The following is a 17,367-nucleotide window of genomic DNA, read 5'->3' as shown; positions in this document are numbered from 1 at the left end:
GTTTATTTAAATAGGGGGAAAATGCAATTGATCAAATGTCAGGCTAAGTTGAAAAATAATTATCTCTATTAGTTTGTGTAGACTGCCCCACAGGACCATTGTACCAAGTTTCAAAAAAATGGAATAAAAACTCTCTGAAAAGATAGACTTCAAAGAAAACATTGGCAGATGAACAATGGACAGATGCCCTGTTAGTATTAATTAGTATTAAAAAAGCTCTGTTGATGAACGTAGTGGAACTAAAAGGTTTTGTTAGCTGGAAACATGCTGTAAAGTCTGCTTTAATTAACATTTAAACTGCAATTAAGTTAAATGGAAAATTTTGTGGGCACTTTCTACCCCAAAAAAGTGTAAAGGATTTTAGAAAAATATATATTCAACTCCAAGGATACTGAATTCTATAAAACAGCATGCACACAGGTAGAGCACTGATGTTGGCAGGTTGGGCTTGAAAAGCCACATCTATGGTCAAATGAATTTCTTATTTGTAAGGCAGTTTAGTAATGGTGATGAATGTCAATAAAAGTGATAATAACTGACAACACAGCAGGGTGTAATTCATAGGTGTCCACCCAATTGAATACTTCACTAATTTATAAGTTGCCATGTCTATCAAACAAAAGGAAAAGGCCCCACACTAAGATTAAGACAAAATTTATGGGGAAAATAACACAATTAGTCTATTGCTCAACAAATTAGCTAAGAAAACGTTGAAGTGAATACTGACAACGCCTTCAGGACTGAATATGTAATGAGTGTAATCACACTGGGTCATCTTGTTTGACAATTTCCTTTACATTCACTTAATCAGTTTGAATTCTAATGTAGGGTCATCAGCAGTCATGTAGTTTTGAATGAAACCTGTGGTGACAGTTTTATGACAGTTGACAACAGATCCATAAAATAAATTAATTATGCTGATTCAGTGTCATCTACCATAATTATTTGAATAGATTGTCAAGCATACATAAGTCTTGAAAGTTATAAATGCAGGTAAAGGTAAAACCCAAGGCATTGTAATGTTTTCACATGATAAAAAAGAAAATTTGTATTTAAATAACCAAGGGTTAAAAAAAACCCACTTTATTCTTTTAAATTCATGCACAGTTAGTTTAAGATTGATCCCTGTCGGTCGGCCCATTGGTCTATTTCTCGTTCAGACAGTGTACCACATTTGGTATACCAAAGACTGGTATGTGCTATCCTGTCTGTGGGATGATGCATATAAAATATCCCTAGATACTAATGGAAAAATGGATTTACTCTCTAAGGACCAAATTACCAAATGTTTGACATCCTAATGATTAATAAATCAGTGTGCTCTAGTTGTGTCATTAAACAAAACAAAGAAACTTTTTTTTAACTGTGAAGGAAAAAGCTCTTGCTATATGTTTAACTCTACCCAGATGATATCAGCCATAGATGGCCAGTTCACTCCAAATGGTATCAGCAGTATGCAGTGAAAAATGGGTTTCTTTCCAAACAACTTAAAATCTTAAAAATAAAAGTCTATGCAAATTCATACCAAACATAATGCAGCCTAACTTTCTGTGTTATCTATTTGTATCATTTAAAATATTATTACTGTATTTTAAGGCAGCACTCAATTAAAATAATAAATAATGAACAAATGTCTCATAAGTTTTAAAATTTATTCTGACACAAAACTCCAACTTTCATTTTTGTAGCCTACAAGAGTTGGATGAAACATTTTGAGGCTAACTATACTGCTGTTTTGGAATGATTTTCTTTACTAGTTATTTTTTAGTCCCCTTGACAGTCCACACATTTCTGCCAGCGGTGCTGCAGCGCGTGGATCCCTGCATTGTAAAACGTTTCCTCTTCCTCCTCAAAATAGTCTTGAAGGGTGGTTTTGATCTCATCATCACATGAAAATGCTTGCCAGCTAAGTGTTTCTTCACGTTTGGGAAGAGATGGAAGTTCGAGGGTGCCAGGTCAAGAGAGTATGGAGGATGCTGAAAGAGGCTGAAGCCACAGTTATGGACAGTTTCCATTGTAATGGCGGATTTGTGAGAAGGGGCATTGTCCTGGTGGAACAAGACACCTTTTGTCAACTTCCCGGGTCGTTTCTTCTTGATAGTTTCATGCAGCTGCCTTAGCAAGTTCGAATATACTTCCCATTGATGGTCCTTTGGAAGGTAGTTCATAAACACAACCCCCTTGGCATCCCAAAAAACTGAGGCCAGCAGATGAAACGACCGTTGCCTTCTTTGGAGGAGGTGACGCTGGGTGTTTCCACTGCATGGACTGTTCCTGGGTCTATGGTTCGAAGTGATGGACCCAACACCCATCTTCAGTCATATAATGTTCAATGAAATCAGTCTGATCTGCTTCAGAAAGCGTCAAGTTTTCCATAGACATGGTTGGTCTGATGGACTTTTGATCAGGGTTAAAAAAGCGTGACATTCCAAGTTCTTTAGTTAGAATATTGTCAACTCACTCATGGGAGATGCCAATGGCAGCAGCTATGGAGCGAATAGTCTATCATCCATCACCATTTGATGCATATGATCAATGTTTTCCTGTGTGGTGGCAGTTGAAGGCCTGCCAGAATTTGGTTCATTTTCAACACTTTTTCTCCCCGTCTTGAATTCTGCTGCCCACTTTTTCACAGTGGCAAATGAGGGAGCACTATCAAATAATGTACTGACCATATTGGCATGGATTTGCATAGAAGTTAACCCTTTCAAATTAAGATACTTGATGACGGCCTGGTACTCAGTTTTCTTCATTGTCACGAAAAGTTGATACCTCTGGACTTTAAAAGTCCTTCTGCAGTCACCAAAGATGTTGTGAACATGAAACAAAATAGCTAGTTAGTCATCAGAAGAGCTGAATTATATGCCTATCAAGTTTCATCGCTCTACCAGCACTTCATTATAGATTCATCCGACCCTCGTATATGGTTTTATTTGCCACAAAATAATATTCTATATTTTTCAGTTATGGTACATGAAATAAAATATATTATAATCAGTTAAACAAAACAAAATCAACAACATGGATGTAAAATGAATCCATTCTAGTAAACAAAAGTGTGGTTGTTTCTAACTGCGTTCAGGCACATGTGTTTTAAAAAAAATAACCTTTCTGTACATGCACAGTTCATCATTTTAAATTTTTATAGCCATTACATGGTAAAAGTTACATTTCTGAAATATGCATTTTTTTTAAGGATACATTCAGTTTGTAGTCAGTTTTAAATTCCCCCATGATCAGTAACAACACTTGATGTCAATACAGATAGATATTATGTTCATACCAGTGAATAGTTTGTAAAATATAAATTTTCTAATAAATTGATTCTTAATTAAAACAATTTATACGCTCAAAATTATTTACAATTGTTCTGAATGAACTATTCACTACTGTAGGGATACACAGATGCAGCATACGTTTTTGCAAATAGAATATAATAATTGAAAACAAAATTATAACAGGGCATGAAAATCATAAAAATTAAATGATTTGGCCTCGACATGTTGATCTGACACGTGCAAGTCGTGTAACACACACTTAATTTTAATTCATCTTCCTACATTTTAACTCAATTTCTGTGAATCAAGTGAACTCTTTAATAATAATTTTAAGGTAATTTCAAGGAATAAAGAAAAACAACTTCAAGTTAGTAAAGTTAATGGTTTGAGGGGTTTGTAAAGTTTTTTATTTAGATACTTACTTAATTGTCTAAACTTTATTGTTGATGGAAATGTCCCAAACTGTGAAAAAACTCACAAATGAATATCAAGCAGACGACGAGAAATCGAATGTTGATTGCACGAACCGTGCATGAGAAAACAAACTGAACAGAATTTGAAGCATAATGCAGTGAGGGACTTTAATAATACATTGTGTATATTTTTAAAGAAGTAAACAATCATGAGTCAAACAAATCCCTATTCAAATAACCAACCATCCCACTTCAGCATATTATATAATCATGCTAACTGCTTTTGTCCTAAAACTGCCTGTACACACAAAAATTGTCATTTTGCATTTTTCTGTAATATTTAATTTCATACTTTCAAACTTTAAAAAAAAAATAAAAAAATTTGACCAATGTACAAGTCTTTTCTTTTTTACCCTTTTGTGGTTTTCTATAAAGAATAAATTTCTACCTAACTTATTGTGGTGCTTTTAATTTGTTGAACCTGAAATTACGAATAATTCTCATCCTTTTCACAAGAGTATAAAGAATGTATCCTTTTCTTTTTTTTGTTACACCCCGTACACACTCCTAAAAGTGAATTTAAAATGTTTATTTTGCAAGAGATATTATAAAGCATACACTGACATTAATTATAACCCCCTCCTTCCCCCAGCAAATAGTTTGTATGTTTGTAAATGCTGATAATTTTGAATGGCACCATAGATTTGCAGGTGGTGTAGTGGTTAAGCCATTGTACATAAGGGTGGTAGGTACAGGGTTCGCAGCCCGGTACCGGCTCCCACTCAGAGCGAGTTTAACGACTCCATGGGTACATGTAGGTGTAAGACCACTACACCTCTTCTCTCTCACTAACCATTAACAACTAACCCACTATCCTGGACAGACATCCTATAGCTGAGGTGTGTGCCCAGGACAGTGTGCTTGAACCGTAACTGGATATAAGCACAGAAATATGTTGAAATGAAAGCATGTACATGTACATGTAGTGTGTAGCCATGCACACACAGACTATAAGTTACTTAAGGCAGTATTTAAACAATGCTAATAATCCCACCCTCTCTCACAAATACATTGTAATGATTAATCCACCAATAAAAAGACAGCAATTCTGTTGTTCCCACATGGTTGTTTTATTATATGGTATGTGGTTTTTTGTGTTTGGGTAAAAATAAATCTGGTTAGATTTTTATCAGTTGCCTTTCAGTAGAAAAAAACACATGTATAACTTGAAGATCCACTGGTGATAATAGATTCTTTTCTTATGATAGTCCTGCTTGTAACAGATTTTTGCAAACTCATATTGAATGACGAAGCATTTTATTCTTATCAGTTAGACAAATATTTTTAAAGTCAAATTTCAAAATTGATCATAAATATGTGTATATTAGTATCTTTAAAAAATAAGAATTGTGATGGCTAAATATCTGCATTAATAATAAATTATTAAATATAAAGGGCTGTTTAAAGAAGTTACATAATTCAGTTTTAAATTAATTAAACTGGGTGTAAGAGAAACTTGTAAATAGAGGATAATAAATGAGTTCATTAAATACTTTTTTGAACTGCAGAAGTTGATGAACATTACATAAATTATTTTAGTTCATTTAATCACAATACATGTATGAACACCGACAACCAAACAATTTAATCCTAGACAGCCCAAACCACCCGAGACAGGCACACTTCATCTGATTGACCTGATTGACAATTCATTCATCTTTAAAATACTATCGGCAACGACAGTTTGATCAATCCACATGTGTCGAGTTTTAGAGGTGCATAATCTATTCAATATTTATGGCGGGACCAAAGAATTAAGTCGAGAGATCGAGTTTATCAAGAGTTCAAAGTTTGAGTTTTAATAGGCTGTTATTACTAGAGTTATCAAAGTTTGAGTTTTAATAGGCTGTTATTACTAGAGTTATCAAAGTTTGACTGTATATTAAGCTGATATAATGTATTATTATAATAATTACATATGATGACATCACTGTAATGAAAATTAAAAGTTTTTTTTGTGTTTAACGACACCACTAGACCACATTTGATTAATTAATCATCGGCTGTTGGATGTAATTCTGACACGTCTTCAGAGGAATGCTAAATTTTTCCATTAGTGTCAAGCGATCTTTTACATGCACTTTCCCACAGAATGCACAGCATATACGATGGCTTTTGATATACCAGTTGTGGGACACTAAGAAGGTTGGAACTTATGACCCAAGGACCTGAACCCTGCCCACAATATAATACCCTGCGTATAAATTTTACATCGTCATGGTTATATTGCTCATTTGTATGGTGAGGGGTAGGTGTCAAATTTTAACAAAAAATTTCATTGAATAGATGAATAAAAAATATATTACATGTGTGTACAGTGTTGTGTATGTAAGGGGTGGGTAGCAATAAGGGTGTATATAGCATGGCACCTGAATGTATAGTGTTGTGTATATAAGGGGTGGGTAGCAGTTGGGGTGTATATAGCATGCCACCTGCATGTACAGTGTTGTGTATGTAAGGGATGTGTTGTCGTGTATGTAAGGGGTGGGTAGCAATGAGGGTGTATATAGCGTGGCACCTACATGTATAGTGTTGTGTATGTAAGGGATGTGTTGTCGTGTATGTAAGGGGTGGGTAGCGATGAGGGTGTATATAGCATGGCACCTGCATGTACAGTGTTGTGTATGTAAGGGATGTGTTGTCGTGTATGTAAGGGGTGGGTAGCAATGAGGGTGTATATAGCATGGCACCTACATGTACAGTGTTGTGTATGTAAGGGATGTGTTGTCGTATATGTAAGGGGTGGGTAGCGATGAGGGTGTATATAGCATGGCACCTGCATGTACAGTGTTGTGTATGTAAGGGATGTGTTGTCGTGTATGTAAGGGGTGGGTAGCAATGAGGGTGTATATAGCATGGCACCTACATGTATAGTGTTGTCGTGTATGTAAGGGGTGGGTAGCCATGAGGGTGTATATAGCATGGCACCTGCATGTACAGTGTTGTGTATGTAAGGGATGTGTTGTCGTGTATGTAAGGGGTGGGTAGCAATAAGGGTGTATATAGCATGGCACCTACATGTATAGTGTTGTTGTGTATGTAAGGGGTGGGTAGTGATGAGGGTGTATATAGCATGGCACCTACATGTATAGTGTTGTCTTGTATGTAAGGGGTGGATAGCGATGAGGGTGTATATAGCATGGCACCTGCATGTATAGTGTTGTCGTGTATGTAAGGGGTGGGTAGCGATGAGGGTGTATATAGCATGGCACCTGCATGTACAGTGTTGTGTATGTAAGGGATGTGTTGTCGTGTATGTAAGGGGTGGGTAGCAATGAGGGTGTATATAGCATGGCACCTACATGTATAGTGTTGTTGTGTATGTAAGGGGTGGGTAGTGATGAGGGTGTATATAGCATGGCACCTAGATGTATAGTGTTGTCTTGTATGTAAGGGGTGGATAGCAATGAGGGTGTATATAGCATGGCACCTACATGTATAGTGTTGTTGTGTATGTAAGGGGTGGGTAGTGATGAGGGTGTATATAGCATGACACCTACATGTATAGTGTTGTCTTGTATGTAAGGGGTGGATAGTGATGAGGGTGTATATAGCATGGCACCTGCATGTATAGTGTTGTTGTGTATGTAAGGGGTGGGTAGTGATGAGGGTGTATATAGCATGGCACCTGCATGTATAGTGTTGTGTATTTAAGGGGTGGGTAGTGATGAGGGTGTATATAGCATGGCACCTGCATGTATAGTGTTGTTGTGTATGTAAGGGGTGGGTAGCAATGAGGGTGTATATAGCATGGCACCTACATGTATAGTGTTGTCTTGTATGTAAGGGGTGGGTAGTGATGAGGGTGTATATAGCATGGCACCTGCATGTATAGTGTTGTTGTGTATTTAAGGGGTGGGTAGTGATGAGGGTGTATATAGCATGGCACCTGCATGTATAGTGTTGTCGTGTATGTAAGGGGTGGGTAGTGATGAGGGTGTATATAGCATGGCACCTGAATGTATAGTGTTGTCTTGTATGTAAAGGGTGGGTAGTGATGAGGGTGTATATAGCATGGCACCTGCATGTATAGTGTTGTTGTGTATGTAAGGGGTGGGTAGCAATGAGGGTGTATATAGCATGGCACCTACATGTATAGTGTTGTCTTGTATGTAAGGGGTGGGTAGCAATGAGGGTGTATATAGCATGGCACCTGCATGTATAGTGTTGTCTTGTATGTAAGGGGTGGGTAGTGATGAGGGTGTATATAGCATGGCACCTGCATGTATAGTGTTGTCTTGTATGTAAGGGGTGGGTAGTGATGAGGGTGTATATAGCATGGCACCTGCATGTATAGTGTTGTTGTGTATTTAAGGGGTGGGTAGTGATGAGGGTGTATATAGCATGGCACCTGCATGTATAGTGTTGTCGTGTATGTAAGGGGTGGGTAGTGATGAGGGTGTATATAGCATGGCACCTGAATGTATAGTGTTGTCTTGTATTTAAGGGGTGGGTAGTGATGAGGGTGTATATAGCATGGCACCTGCATGTATAGTGTTGTGTATGTAAGGGGTGGGTAGTGATGAGGGTGTATATAGCATGGCACCTACATGTATAGTGTTGTCGTGTATGTTAAAGTGGTGGGTAGTGATGAGGGTGTATATAGCATGGCACCTGCATGTATAGTGTTGTCGTGTATGTAAGGGGTGGGTAGCGATGAGGGTGTATATAGCATGGCACCTGCATGTATAGTGTTGTCTTGTATGTAAGGGGTGGGTAGTGATGAGGGTGTATATAGCATGGCACCTGCATGTATAGTGTTGTCTTGTATGTAAGGGGTGGATAGTGATGAGGGTGTATATAGCATGGCACCTGCATGTATAGTGTTGTCTTGTATGTAAGGGGTGGGTAGTGATGAGGGTGTATATAGCATGGCACCTGCATGTATAGTGTTGTTGTGTATTTAAGGGGTGGGTAGTGATGAGGGTGTATATAGCATGGCACCTGCATGTATAGTGTTGTCGTGTATGTAAGGGGTGGGTAGTGATGAGGGTGTATATAGCATGGCACCTGAATGTATAGTGTTGTCTTGTATTTAAGGGGTGGGTAGTGATGAGGGTGTATATAGCATGGCACCTGCATGTATAGTGTTGTTGTGTATGTAAGGGGTGGGTAGTGATGAGGGTGTATATAGCATGGCACCTACATGTATAGTGTTGTCGTGTATGTTAAAGTGGTGGGTAGTGATGAGGGTGTATATAGCATGGCACCTGCATGTATAGTGTTGTCGTGTATGTAAGGGGTGGGTAGCAATGAGGGTGTATATAGCATGGCACCTGCATGTATAGTGTTGTCGTGTATGTTAAAGGGGTAGGGAGCGATGATGGTGTATATAGCATGTACAGACCTCACTGTTTAAGAGGAGTTATCACTCGATCTCCATCACTCTTGAGTCTAGTTCAGTCAAGGTGAAGGAGAGTAATTTTTAGCTCCCCTTAGCATGTGGATTTAGTATATGGTATCAATCTGGTAACATATATGAGTTAGGGAAGCAAGTAATGGCCTCCATCAGTTTTTAAACTCTGCTATAATGTTTGTCAGCAAAGCTTTTCTGATACCGATTTCCATCCACCTTTTTTCTTATTTTCTCCTACAATTGTATTTGAATTGCTCTTTAATTAGGTGCAATGATCCTCTGGGGCACCCTCCACAAACTAATAGAGAGATATTATGGAAATTGTGAATTTTTTTTTTTTATTAAATTTAAAGGGACACACCCTAGTTACAGTTATTTGTTAACCATTACGGCGTTGTTTTTCACTATTAAACCCCATTTTTCACAAATAAAATTGCACTTTACTTACATTTTATTATTTAGAATACACATTTCCATTCACCTGAAGTGCTTTTTGGTAATCCTGATGTTTGTAAAACCACGAAATGCATTTTTTGCATTTTTTCACAAGACGTGCTATCGAGAAAAAACCGTTAAGCAAGCGAGGTCCAATCTATTTTTAGAGGGAATCTTCCTGTGTAAACGTCACAGATGTTGGTATACCACGTGACCGTTATCATTTTAGTTCGGTTTGTTTTCTCGTGCACGGTTCGCGCAATCAACATCTGATTTGTTGTTATTCATTTGTGAGATTTTTCTTCACAGTTCGTGAACATTTTCAGTAACAATAAAGTTCAGACAAGTAAGTTTCTCAATATAAAACGTTACAAACCCTTAAAACCAATAATTTTGCTAAGTCTTAGAGGGGATACAACCAGGACAGAACAGTTGGAAAATGTCCGGGAGAGGTGAAACGAACGCACCCCAAGTCTGTGAAATTTGTCGTGACGTAGGCATTGTTGTGCTTCAAGCGACATCTACCGGTGACATAAGAATACAAACTTTCAAAATTATTTCAAGCAGTTGGGACATGGGGATTCCCATGGTATTTATCGATATAAAACCTGCTTTTTCACTCCATTTGATAAAAACGTGATCTAAGTGTGTTACAGGTTTGTAGATTAACCAAATTATAATTTATTTTCGCTGGATGGAACTAGGGTGTGCGGCTTTAAAGATTTTAAATAAAAAATTTAACATTGAAAATTTAAAAGTCGATCTTCTCCTTGAGTTTGATTCGATAGTTCTGAAACTTAGTATAAGTACATGTATTTTCAGGGACAGTCTTCAAAAACTAATACAGAGATTGTTTGGCAATTTTAAATTTTTATTGGATTTAAACATTTTCAATAAAAATTTAAAATTTAAAATATTTTTTGGCCAAATAGTACTTAAACTTTGTACTATGATTCTGTGAGGCAGTCATCACAAACTAATAAAGAGATAGGTTTGAATTTTTCTTACCTTTTTAAAATTTAAATACAAATGTAACATTAGGTGGTCTTTCCAAATTAATTAATTATTTTCTACTGACAAACTTAAACATTCAGTGGTGGAGCTCTATAGGTTGAGAGGCCTCTTGTGTTATGTCAAGGTCTGCATGTGTTGCTAGAGGTCAGTGGTATTTTTGACTGTAATTTAATTCACTGAGAATGAAGTTATATATACATGTAAGTTGTAGTGGTTTACTTTTGTTTGCATGTTGATGTACCAGTAATATATCTTACTTAAAGGCATACTGTCACGGATTTAGTGACCTTATTTCTCTAAAAATGGATAATAAATAAAAATTACTTTAATTGCTGGAAAGCAAATCTAGCTATCGCATCACCTTAACTGAACCATGATGGAGTGAAATCCATGTCATCCCTCTCGGCAATTTTAGTTTTTGAATTATGGACCATTGCCATAATTCAATTATTTTTACAAAATGTCGTTAATAAATGGAGTATGGTGGTTATGAAGATGGTTGAATAAAGTACATTTAGGGACAAATCAAATTATTTTTGTTCAGGTAATACTTTGTTAGACCATTAAATAGGTCAGTGGTCTGTGACAATATGCCTTTAAACTGGGTTTTGTAACATAGTAGTATATTCCCATTTGTTTGCCACTTTGTTCTGCTCACATTATGGGCTGGTGATTATTAATTGTTTGGGTTTTTTCCAACTGTAAGACTATGGGCATACATGTACAGGTATAATGTGTTTATTGCCTTATTTTATTTTAAAAAAATTATTATTATTATTGTTATTTTTTGTTGTAGGATTCTCAGAAAGAAAGGGATTTAATAGAGCAGAGATATAGGAGGTAAGATTAATGTTTTACTTACAAACAAATCAGTCTATTGGTGGATTTAATAGGTTTATATGCACCAGTGTTCATCAGAAAAAATGGAACCATATTTTTTCTGAATCTGGTCATTATTAACATGAAATTTTCATGGGACCTATTTAGATACATACATGTATGCCCCTACACTATATCACCAATGGCAGGACTTGTGGTATTAACTGCTCTATCAAAAATGAGGTGCAATTTTGATCCAGCCGGATGTTATTTGGTTTAGTACTACCTATAGGCCATAATATGTACACAACATGTATAATACTTTCTTATATATGAAAATATGCATATAAAAGATTCCTTTCTGAATCTTGGTTGACAGCTTGTTTCCTCTCTCTGTTTTTCTGTTTCTCTCTGTTTCTCTCTCTCTCTCTCTCTCTCTCTCTCTCTCTCTCTCTCTCTCTCTCTCTCTCTCTCTCTCTCTCTCTCTGTTTTTCTCTCTCTCTCTCTCTCTCTTCTCTCTCTCTCTCTCTCTTGTTTCTCTCTTTCTCTCTCTCTGTCTCTCTCTCTCTCTCTCTCTCTCTCTCTCTCTCTCTCTCTCTCTCTCTCTCTCTCTCTCTCTCTCTCTCTCTCTCTCTCTCTCTCTCTCTGTCTCTCTCTCTGTCTCTCTCTCTCTCTCTCTCTCTCTCTCTCTCTCTCTCTCTCTCTCTCTCTCTCTCTCTCTCTCTCTCTCCGTCTCTCTCTCTCTCTCTTTCTCTCTCTCTCTCTCTCTCTCTCTCTCTCTCTCTCTCTCTCTCTCTCTCTCTCTCTCTCTCTCTCTCTCTCTCTCTCTCTCTCTCTCTCTCTCTCTCTCCATTCTCCCCCCCCCCCCCCCCCAACTTTCCATTTCCTTTCTTATTATTCTGATTGATCATCTGGTGAAGACCTGGCTTTGACTACCTACTGACCAGCATGTTCTTAAGCTATGTTAATTGCCCTGGGCTCACTGATGACCAATTGGTGCATTTGCCTCCCAGTCATTGATATACAGGTTTAATTAAAGATTAATCAGTCAGTTGACATAGTTACTGATGTTCACCATGACATGTAGTAATATAACTTGTCCTTCATGCTTACAGCTAACCTACTGATAGCCAAAGATAGTGGACTAAAATTTTAAGTACTTTTTTCATATGCTTGAAAAATTAATACACTTTTTGAACAAGGTTTGAATAGGACCAATTTTCTCTGTTTGTTAAAATACAGATTCTCTAGAAAAAATATATTGTTAATTTATTCTTCTAGCCTTTGATTATGCTGACATATAATGTAAGCAAACAATTTGGCAGTCCCTGCACATTTTTATGATTACAGGTGAAAGAAAGCTACGAATACTGCACTGCAGCCTTTGATTAGGAATAAGTGATCTAAATGGCCACAAATTTACACGCTTCATTGGAGAAAATCCATATTATACCTGTAGTTATTACACTGATGATTTGGAACATTTCTCGTTATTTTGCACCAGACCTACATTGTACTTAAATCATATAAATTAAAATATCAACACATTAATATACGGGGATCCCAACTTAACACTACAAGATAATAGTCTCATCTTCAAAGCAATCCAGCATTTCATTGCTGAAAGCTAACATTTTGACTGATAAAACTTCACCTTTATTCTTCTTGTTTCTCTGGTTCTAATTTATATACAAATATTTATATTTCGACAGGTTAATAATACAATAGTTTTACTTTTTCCAACACTAAATGCACATCTTGTATTGTTCTCAACATGGCCATGTTGACCAGTTATTATACTTCAATTGTATAATGAAGGGAAATATAGGCTATCAGGCCTCTACATTGCGACTGATTTGCGACCATTTCTTTTGTTTGGCAACTGAAACATTTTATACGATCAGAAATAGTCACGCTGTATACCACTAAATTTTGCCTTGTTAAGCGCTTTTGTTTTCTTCGAGATAAAAATCATTACATCATCAAAAATATGATCACCACGAAAATAAACAGCAACCATGTTTTCGCCAAATGATCGAAGTAAAATTTTAACAAGTATATATTATCGGAGTAAAAGATATCTGAATAGTTATTAAACGTTTCTTGGTACACCTTTTGAGGTATGTTATTTAAAAGGAAACTGAAAGTTTGTTACAAAACATTACAATCATATCAACATCATAAACAAAAAAAATGAAAAGTCGATTACGTGATTAACAATGACTGCATAAAGTAGAAAACCAGTTAACTATTGGTGAATTGCGAATATATGCAAAGATTTCCAAATACTCCTGGAGCTGGGGACTTTTTGCATGCATGAGAGGTCCCCTAAATCACCCTCCATACCTGGGCCATCATAAAAATCAGGTGGATATTCTGATTCCTGGCAATAAGTGAGAAATCTGAACTTATGTACAGACTTAACATGATAAAAAAAATGAACAAAAATTAGGGGTAGGGGAAATTGAATTTGACATAACTTGGGGAGATATCGATACATTATAGTATTTTACACATCGAAATGAAGCTTGCAGTATCCCCTATGAAATAAAATAAAGACGTTTTAGATTGGATAACTTTTCAACTTAGGTTAAATTATGATGTCATCAGGGTGTTGCCTTTAAATTATGACCTCCCAAAATTGTAATCGACCCTTAAAAGCTCAGAATAAACGTACTCATTGTTTAACTTTTCTGCAAGAAGACATCATAGGTAACATATTAACCCCTTAGATGACATTTGAACTTTTGAAGTAACTAGGTACATTTAAAATCATAACCTTTGAATGAGGTAACATTTTAGATGACATTTGAACAATATTTTTTTACATGATTTAAATTTTCTCTTTATTTACATTTTCATACTTAGAATATGAATTTCTCTATAACCAGTGCATTTCTGGACATCATAATGTTTTGTAGTATCTCAGTATAAATTGTTTTCTAAATAATTTTGTACATAATAATTTATTATTTCTTGAAATATTTCATCTAAAGGTCATACCAAATATATTTATCTGTATAAAGCTTTATATTTAAAACATGATACGGTAAGATAGGGTTTTAAAAAAAAAAAAACCACAGGCAAAAGCAGAATGTGTGTTTATTTTTTTGGGGGGGGGGGGGGGGGGGGCAAACGGAAGTTTTACTAGGGCAGAAATCCCAGGCTAGTCCCTTAAAGTACTAAAGAATTGTGGGTAAAATAGTGAAAACACCTTTTGTTCTTTTTTTTTATTTTTAACTTATTTTCATGTTTATATTCAATTAAGGTTCAAGCACGCTGTCCTGGGCACACACCTCAACTATCTGGGCTGTCTGTCCAGGATGGTGGGATAGTTATTAGTGGTTAGTGAGAGAGAAGAGGGTGTAGCGGTCTTACACCTACCCACTGAGTCGTTAAAACTCGCCCTGGGTGAGAGCCGGTACCGGGCTGCGAACCCTGGTACCTACCAGCCTTATGTCCAATGGTTTAACCATGACACCACTGAGGCCCGTTTTTTGTTCTAAAGATTTTGTGACAGACGTTACATGTGACGGATGTTCAGTATCTTTTCTTCTCCCACATTCTAATCATGTAATTTCAAGACTGATTGACATATTTATTATCTTTACCTTGGCTATAATGCTAAGAGAATTAGAAAGGACATGTTATATGTGCCTTCAGATTTTCTTCTCACTTAAACAATTCTCTTTTTTTTTGTGATTGACACTATACTGACTGAGCACATTATTTCGAATCCAAATATTTAGCTACCTACTTTCATAAAATATTTTAAATGCCCATATTCTTTTAAAGTGATACTACTGACATAAATTGATTAACATGAATCGTCAAAGCCAGTTTGGTGTAAGGGATTTGAGTGGCTTAATGTTCTTGTTTTGGGGTAGAATGTATCTTTAAAATTATGTAATACATCAGGGTTTCTGCCAGAGGGTAAAACGGGTATGACGCCATACCCAAAAATGTTTGCAGATTTTTTTTTTTTAAGTTAACCGTTTGACTAAATTAATTACTCTTATTATTACTGTATGATTTTCTTAACCATAACCCTAAACGTAACCCTTTTTCTTTTTGGTGGATGCCCCCCATACCACCTGTTGACTGTGCTTGCATTCAATTCCATAGCGCCATACCAAAAAATGTGAAATATAATGAAATAATGAAATTTAATTTTCACCCTTGTGTCGCTCGAGTCATGGACTTGCCTTACTGCTCTTAAGAACGAGGATGCATGGGCCCATTAGTCTAGTTCTTGTTTTAGCCAGTATTTCACAGCTGATATAACAAAGATTGTGGTACCTGTATGTACTAACCTGTCTGAGGGACATGCCATAAATTCTCAATATATCTCAAATATAATACTATCAAAATAAGATTGAAAATAAAAGTTGCTCGTGAAAATAACAATCAGAAAGCATTTTGAAAGCATATTGTGCATATTAAGCTGCATTTGCTGTTTGTAGAAGCAGCCTATATGTGGCAGCTGCAGGTTTCTTCTCTCACTCGATCTGTAAACTCAGAGTCATAATAACTGGACTGTAAACACACAGTAGCTGTAGCTTAAACTGTAAAGCAACTAGTATTCTAATATTCAGATGTGACTCGACATGTAAAGCATTTTGTTTTCAATTAGTAAGAACACAACACTGAAGAGAATGACATTTAATGAGAAGAGAATGATGTAATAATTTGCTATATAATATTTGTTTTGTAGATTACAAAATACAATGAAGTCTCTGCAGTCAGACCTTCAGTCCACTGGACTATCCTTCAATAAGGTAAGAGATTACAGCACTGAACTTTCTCAGTCCACTGGACTATCCTTTTTTAAAGGGACATTCCTGAGTTTGCTGCATTGTAAGATTTCCCCGACTATTAAAATATTTCTACAATTAAAGTTACATATTAAATATATTTTCTTGTTCAGAATATCAGTGTCTGTATATTCAATGTGTTTCTGGTCGTCTTAATATTTGTAAGAAGCCCAAACTGGATTTTGTATTCAAATAATTTCGTATGTACGAAAAAAAAATGTTTTTAGGAAATAAAATGAAATTTATCGTAGTACAAATATTAGTTAGATCAGAAACAGCCACTAATATTTTATGCAGAAAAATATATTTGATATGTAATTACAATCGTTAAAAAGTCCCTGTTAGTCGATAACATCTTAAAAGTTGCAACAAACTCAGGGATTTCCCTTTAAGGTACACATGTAAAACATTACATCACTGAACTTTCTTAGTCAAGTTCACTGGGCTATCCTTTAATAAGGTAAAACATTACATCACTGAACTTTCTTAGTCAAGTCCACTGGGCTATCCTTTAATAAGGTAAAACATTACATCACTGAACTTTCTTAGTCAAGTTCACTGGGCTATCAATTTATAAGGTAAAACATTACTGCACTGAGCTTTCTTAGTCAAGTCCACTGGACTATCAATTTAATACGGTAAAACATTACAGCACTGAACTTTCTTAGTCAAGTCCACTGGGCTATCCTTTAATAAGGTAAAACATTACAGCACTGAACTTTCTTAGTCAAGTCCACTGGGCTATCATTTAATAAGGTAAAACATTACAGCACTGAACTGTCTTAGTCCACTGGACTATCCTTTTTTAAGGTAAAACATTACATCATTGAACTTTCTTAGTCAAGTCCACTGGACTATCATTTAATAAGGTAAAACATTACAGCACTGAACTTTCTTAGTCAAGTCCACTGGGCTATCATTTAATAAGGTAAAACATTACAGCACTGAGCTGTCTTAGTCAAGTCCACTGGACTATCAATTTAATACGGTAAAACATTACAGCACTGAACTTTCTTAGTCAAGTCCACTGGGCTATCCTTTAATAAGGTAAAACATTACAGCACTGAACTTTCTTAGTCAAGTCCACTGGGCTATCATTTAATAAGGTAAAACATTACAGCACTGAACTGTGTTAGTCAAGTCCACTGGACCATCCTTTAATAAGGTACAACATTACC

At 36.1% G+C, this 17,367-nt stretch overlaps 1 protein-coding gene across 1 annotated transcript in view; it reads left to right on the top strand.

Annotated features, from left to right (window-relative positions):
• The window catches only part of LOC121370568 (centrosomal protein of 128 kDa-like), a 94,623-nt gene that overhangs the window by 64,951 nt on the left and 12,305 nt on the right, over positions 1-17,367 (top strand). Inside the window, exons 27-28 of the mRNA XM_041495877.1 lie at positions 11,353-11,396; positions 16,090-16,153. Of these exons, the coding sequence (XP_041351811.1) occupies positions 11,353-11,396; positions 16,090-16,153 (108 nt within the window). The remainder of the gene's footprint in view (positions 1-11,352; positions 11,397-16,089; positions 16,154-17,367) is intronic.

This window comes from Gigantopelta aegis, chromosome 4 (genome assembly GCF_016097555.1).
Source record: "Gigantopelta aegis isolate Gae_Host chromosome 4, Gae_host_genome, whole genome shotgun sequence".
Lineage (NCBI taxonomy): Eukaryota > Metazoa > Mollusca > Gastropoda > Neomphalida > Peltospiridae > Gigantopelta > Gigantopelta aegis.
The sequence above is the reverse complement of the archived record's forward strand: the minus strand, read 5'-3'. Positions and strand labels throughout refer to the sequence as shown.